The following is a 6633-nucleotide window of genomic DNA, read 5'->3' as shown; positions in this document are numbered from 1 at the left end:
TGGTTTTTGTGTTTTTTCTCATAAGTTTTTATATAAATGGCATGAACAAGCATAACACTATGGAGGTTAGATATGAGAAGTTTTTTAGCCCTTTATAGTGTACCATGTGAGTGTCTTGTGAAAAGTCTGAAGATACATTCAAGATGCATAATTGTTTGCTATGCCGACTTAGCCACTTAGGGCTTTGGAATGCAGAATTAGTCACTTAGCTCTTAGGAATTTTGAATGGGAGAGTAGGACTTGTAATTTATATCAGACATACGGATTCTATTCCATACAGTGAGAATACTTCATGATGTGTATGTCATGATAGGACCTTGCTCATGCTGGACATTTTTTTTTCTTTCGAAAGAAAAGAAGAAGGGGATGGGGACCATTCATTGTGCTGTACAGCTGTTACTGATCACAAGCACTTAAGTTATGGTTCTGGTCAGCACTGTAGCAGTTATTTAGGGGTATTGTTTTTGCTAGTAGAGCTAGGGTTTTTTAGGATGTTTGACTTTCTATTTATTTTTATTTTAGCTAATGTGTATGGTTAGGATTAGATTTAGATAAGGGCTGTGATTTAAAGTTACTAGGGTTTTAGGAATCAGTCCTCTTATACTTAGAGTTTTATAACAGCTTTGTAAGACAAGAGGCAGTCCTACTGTACTTCTTAGCTATAAGGGAAATGAGCAAATAATGGTAATTTCTAGAACTGTTGGATTCCTTTAGTTTGCCATAGTTTTGACCTTTGATCTCACTCCATCATGAAGTAATAAAGGGGTACTTCCCTTATAAGAGCTTCCGAACGACAGCAGCAGTACTGTGTTGTGGCTAGGTGATAGTTTCCCTTGTATAAAAGTTAGTTTTGGTGTATACACTGGTGTTCCAGTTTTGCTAATAGGTGTTGTTACTTGTGCGTTGCACTCTATTCCTTTGATGAAATAAAATGTTCTCATTCATCTATAATAAAAAATGACAGCAGCAGAATGTAATCCAAAATTAGTTTATAGACTCAAACCTCAACTATTGTTAATGAGCTCTACCTCCTACCATAGTAAGAGCAAGGTGGAAGATGAGTTTGTAGATTCAAGACCTACCAAATGAGTAACTTCCCCTTCCACAACCACCCCCCCCCCCCAAAAAAAAAAAAAAAACTAACTGTAGTCTGACCAGAAGGAATTAATAGGGTGTTGGGGAACTGGCAGCTCTTTCATGAAAAATTTAACTACTCTAGATTTGAATAAAGGGGTACTTACCCAACAGCTGCCTACTTATTTTGGTTGTAAAGTCACCTATCCACTGTTTTGAAAGACTTCAGGTGGTTAATTAATGTTTTGTCTAGCATGGCATGCCTTTGTAGGCAGCTATTATGTTTTTGGTAATTTGTTGGTTTTACTATTTAAATATTGGTAGGTTGTAATTCCAGGTACAAACATGATTGTCTTGTTTCTGTGACTCTTCTTACCCTTTGGTATTTTGTTTGATTGGGTTGACTTGCTTCGTCCCCACAACCCTCCCCAAAAAACAAGTAAATGAAAAAAAGAGAAATGTAAAAAATAAAATAAAATAAAATAAAATCTAAGAATCATCATCATCAACAACAACAAAGCCTTAGGGTCAGTCACATCATCACATGTATATTCCTAAAGAAGAAGACTAAGAAACAATAATCAAAAGAATGAGAAAGGAAAACTATCTCAATCTAATCGATCAAGAACTGCCCGGTATATGATGATATATAGGTTTTTTTTTCAATAAATTATATGATCTTATATAGGTTGCATGTGATGTCCCTCTTTGGGCAACAATTGGAGGCCAGGATGTGGACCGGCTTCCATCAGCTTCGACCTGCTACAATACCCTCAAGGTACTATTGATAAGGCCAAAGTTGCCCGTTTTAATTTATTAGCATACATAGCAAAGCATTAATATAATTTTTTTTTTACTCCTTACTTTAATCTCATCCAATCACTAAATCATGTGCATGATTCTTTTCCATTTGATCCTTGCAGCTTCCAACATACAAACGTCCAAGCACTTTAAGAGCAAAACTTCTCTATGCAATCAGTTCCAATGCAGGATTTGAACTTTCTTAGGGATCTGATTCAGGTCATTTTTATTGGGATCTGAAAAAAAAAAAAAAAAAAAACTCATTAATACTAATATTTTGATTAGTATCTTATTAATTATCCCTTATTTATTGCATTCCATACCTATCTCTTAACCTAAAAAAGTTGCTCTTGCATTCGGTACTGCAAGCCCCTTGAACATGTAGAACAGATTCACTGGCTCATCAGCAAAACTGACGCACTGTGATCTACCCTTCTGACAGTATGAAGAATCCCAATGATACCTTTGTAAGATCAGAACAAACCTAGGATCTTCAACCGGGGTCTGAGAATATTTTGAAGGCCAAGGAACCTTAAGGCCCACAATATGCAAGTCACATGGTAAGGGAACAGCTAAAGGAGAGAAGGATCTTGGGAGTGGCTGCATTGATAAGTCCTGTGCCTTCTTCGCAACGAATGCATGTAATGGATAGTTTGAATGAGCACCAACACGATGAGAAAGAAGAGAGGGGCTCAAGGGAAAAGGATTGGAAACCGAGCTTAGAGTGGTGGAAATGTTGGATTCCACAAGGATGTGGAAGACTACATTCATATGACGATTATCCATCACTCCTTGCCCAATTGTCTCTTACCAATCGGCGGTCAAGCATAATCTCCAACCATCCCTCTTTATTTCAATAACTTAACTGGATTGTTTGGTCTCTCTTTTTTCTTTTTCTTTTTTTCTTTTTCTCCTTTTTTTTTTTCTCTTCCTGCTGGATACCTAGCGGTGGAGTTGGAAGAGCGGTGAAGGAGTAAGAGACAGAGAGGCGTGCAGTGGAGGGATTTTTTTTTTTTTTGATAAACGGTGGGACAAAATTAGAGAAAGACATACACTTTTTTGTGCTTTTTTAGGTTTAGAGATAGGTATAAAATACAATAAATAAGGGATAATTAACGAGATATAAATCAAAATATTAGTATTAATAAGTGTCTTTTTTGACCATTAATAAGTGTCTTTTTTGACCATTGGATCTACTTAAATCCAATGATTTAGAAAATGTGTAACTCTTTAAAGTTACATCAGGTGTAACTTGAACCCATCTCATATATATATATATATAATTGTTTTAGGTTTTTTTGTTTTTTTGTTTTTCTTAAAGAATGCTTATATGTCACAGCTTGCATTCAATAGAATCAAGGATTTCCATGGCATGTTCTTTTCAACAACTTAACCTGACTAAGTAGAGATAATATACTCAAAACCTAACATAGCAATTTATTTGTGTGAGGATTAACACATAAAACTGTTTACTGAAGGGCAAGTACCAAGTGCGCCGCATCTGTAGCTAAGGTGTTTACTTACCTCACACCTCTAGGAGTAAAGAGCTTAGAAACTAAAACTAGCATAAGACCTACATAACCTTCATAATGTCTACATATAATGTGTATACGATCACAAGAGTGCAATTGTTTGAGAGAGCTTATTTTCATTGGCTTATTGGGCTTAAAAAATAAGCTGGGAAAAAGTACAGTTGTACCTAGAATGTTATGCATAAGCTAAATAAGTTAAATAAAACAGATTAATTTCATTCTACCACTCATTTCAGACAAAAGTGTTGTCAGCATAGCTTTACTAGATGAGGGAGATTCCCTGCGAAAGTAGATCGCTAGCCAAGACCTTATTAGCAGCTTCAGAGGGATGGAATCCATCCCAAAACACATAATCTGTCGCATTGGAGCATGTCCCTGGTGACCTGGCATTGCAAAGCAGTGAGGTCTCTACTGTACCTGTTCCGCAGCAAGCTCTTCTTGATTCAAAAAACCCTGTGATCAGAGTAGACAAATCAGTACTAGTTTTTTCTTCATTGAGAAAGCGAAAGATTCCTAGTGAAAATTGAAGTTTTCTTTAATACATAATAAGTTAATTGTGACCAAACAATGAAATTCAAGAAACTGATACATAGGAATGTTATATCACATGATATCTGCATGGTAGAACCTAATGGAAATTTGAGAATTTTCTGCCTACACTAGTCAATTTAGATGATTTATATGCCACTTCAACTTGCTACTCTTTTCAGAGTGTATTATTATTACCGTTGTCAGCAGGCTTTGTAACCATATCTAACAGAGGCTGGTAGATGTCAAACACCACGAGCTTGAGACCGGGAAGTTTTTTCTGCAAACTTTGAGATGTGCTGTTTATCTTTTTGTTGAATGAAATGGCGTCTTTGTTCAATCTTTCAACACACTGATTGCTTCCTAAGCCAAAAAGCGTGATGGCTGCAGGCAAACACCCTGTTGGCGGTAGGCCTGTCACACCAATCCTCCTTGCCCCCAGTCCATAGAGGTTCTGTCATAATACTGCTCATGTTAGAAAAAAAGGAATTTGTTCTGGAGAAACCAAGGAGAAGAATTACTACTAGTTTCTCTTTTACATCAAATTTCTTTGAGGTTCCATGTATATTTCAACATTTATCATTATGGAATATTACTATATCTTATACTGTTAAAAGTGATTTTTTGTATAATATAGTTAAAGCCTAATTTCTTGTTAATGGAACATAAACTTTTCTGGGTCCTGACTTTTGAAGCATGAACCTCCAAGAATTTGGAGCCTCTGCATTAGCCTGTAATTTGGTTCGAGCCTCCAAAAATACTTATGGAAAATATTGCATGCCATCACCAGAGACATGATATTATTGAAACTTCCACTGATTCTATTATTCTTGTACGTTTGTTTGGTGTTTTGTTAGATTTTTAATTATCCATTGAGGACAAAACTTAGGCACAGTTACTTAGGTAGTGTGCTAGGTTACCAAAGTAAATTCAATCAAGTGAATTCAAGCATAGTACATACACAATTGTATTGTAATGATATATCATGAGTACCATATGATATTTATAATGAATGAAGGGACCTGAATGAAGGTAGAGTAAGATCTGATGAGGATGTCTGAGAATTGATCAGGCGAGTATGCTCTATAAAGGAGGGGATTGATATAGTAGTTCTGAATGAAATCACTGCTTCCTGCACTCAGGAGGTGGATTGCACCAGAAAATATGGATTTGGCTTTGGCTGATCCAACCATGTTCACAACTTTGGTCTGGTATTCCTGGTAGTAATTCAACTGCTGGCTCAATGAAATGGCATGCTACAAAACCAAAAGCCACCAAAGAAAGTCATTTTAGTGCTTGTGTGTGTGCGCAGCAAGATACCCCAAAAAAGGTGTGCAGAGAGAGAGAGAGAGAGAGATTTGGTATCAGTGTTTACATATAGCTGGGCTGTACTGTCATAATAACCAGAAGAAGCTGAGGCAAAATTGGCTCCGGTCAAGAGGTTCTTGCCAGTGGCTTCCTGGCTAAGGTAAGCAGGTGGATATGAAGTGAAACCAAGGAACTCAGCTGTGCACCAAATAAATCAAGCAAATACATAAGGCTCATTAGAGAAGAAAAAGAAGAAGAGCAGGATTTGAACTGTTGATGTATCTTACCAGTAAAATCTGTGGCAAGCTTTCCATTGCAAAATCTTCCAGTGGGACTGTGATTAACAAAGTCTCTGCCATAAGGAGGAAAATTTGCCTTGACCAGTGTATAAAGGTTGTTATTGTTTCCCACATCAACCACAGAGTCCCCAAATATGTTTAGTGCGGGAACAAGAGGATCCCCATGAGCTACTGAGAAAACCACTACAAGAAGAAATGAACCCAAGAGGCAACTTGAAAACCTCATTTTTTTTTTCTTTCTTTCCCTCGTTACAAAATTGAGAATCACTGAAGAGTAAGAGAGACTGAGAGAGTAAGAAAAGAAGAAAAAAATTTAGAGCATGAAAGTGTAGAGGAGGCTGGTGGAGGAGAATTTAAGGAGGGTAAGTCCTGTGAGTAAATGGTCAAAGTGACATAATTGTCTGAGACAGCACGTTTGGCACCTATGTAGAGTCACAGCATTCACGGTGAGCTCAACAAATCTCCTATATTTTCTTTGAATTTTAGTTAGCCAAACCCTCTTTCTGTCTCTGTTTTTTTATCCAATAAACTCATCAGCCCCTCAGCAAAATATTTGCAAAGTTACAGAAATAATTTCTCTTCAAAATTTTTTATTCCTCAACCAGCAGCACTCTTTTTCTATAGTACATTAAGATATAAAATAAAATAAAAAACGAAAAAAATGGAGTTTGTTGGATTGTATTTAAAAAGTAGGGAGTTTAAAATAGGAAAATGACTTTCTAGCAAACTTTTGCTAAAAATTTACGGTGGGAAATGTTAATTCTCTAATGAGTTTTTCTTATCTGTTGGACCCTTTCTATCAAAAGTGCCATCATTTTGTTAATTTTGGCGAGAATGTAGGAGGTGATCAAGGACTTTTGACACTTTAGAGAGTTTAAGAAAAAGGGACTTACTATGGGTTTGGATCCAAATTCACGTTTTACTTTTTGCGCAAATGCGCGTTTTACTCTTTTTTTTTTTTTTTGACACGCATTTAGCTCAGTAAAACTGAAGGTGCGGCTACTATTCATGCATTGTTCATGAATAATATCCACATTATTTGACTTTTCAACTCATTTTCAACCACATCAATGGGTTCTGTGCACTATTTA

General features: G+C 36.4%; 2 protein-coding genes and 1 pseudogene across 3 annotated transcripts in view; 1 reads left to right on the top strand and 2 right to left on the bottom strand.

The window, feature by feature from the left end:
* The window catches only part of LOC111997152 (E3 ubiquitin-protein ligase UPL7), a 17246-nt gene extending 12484 nt beyond the window's left edge, over nt 1-4762 (top strand). Inside the window, exons 13-15 of one of the 2 annotated variants that reach the window (XM_065782036.1) lie at nt 1763-1852; nt 1998-2094; nt 4118-4762. In XM_065782036.1, the coding sequence (XP_065638108.1) occupies nt 1763-1852; nt 1998-2081 (174 nt within the window). In that variant the 3' untranslated portion in view covers nt 2082-2094; nt 4118-4762. The remainder of the gene's footprint in view (nt 1-1762; nt 1853-1997; nt 2095-4117) is intronic. The other variant, XM_024029218.2, reaches the window with a different exon arrangement.
* Nucleotides 2173-2926, bottom strand: LOC111997156 (alpha-mannosidase 2-like; annotated as a pseudogene).
* On the bottom strand, nt 3504-6161 carry LOC111997155 (GDSL esterase/lipase At5g03820). Its single transcript, XM_024029222.2, has 5 exons — nt 5531-6161; nt 5311-5441; nt 4958-5191; nt 4134-4389; nt 3504-3860 (listed from the first exon to the last, which is right to left on the bottom strand). The coding sequence occupies exons 1-5, from the start codon at nt 5766-5768 to the stop codon at nt 3670-3672; spliced, it is 1050 nt and encodes a 349-aa protein (XP_023884990.1). The 5' UTR covers nt 5769-6161; the 3' UTR covers nt 3504-3669.
* Between the last annotated feature and the right edge of the window lie 472 nt (nt 6162-6633).

The sequence above is a fragment of the Quercus suber genome, unplaced genomic scaffold (genome assembly GCF_002906115.3).
Source record: "Quercus suber isolate HL8 unplaced genomic scaffold, Cork oak 2.0 scaffold_287, whole genome shotgun sequence".
NCBI lineage: Eukaryota > Viridiplantae > Streptophyta > Magnoliopsida > Fagales > Fagaceae > Quercus > Quercus suber.
The sequence above is the reverse complement of the archived record's forward strand: the minus strand, read 5'-3'. Positions and strand labels throughout refer to the sequence as shown.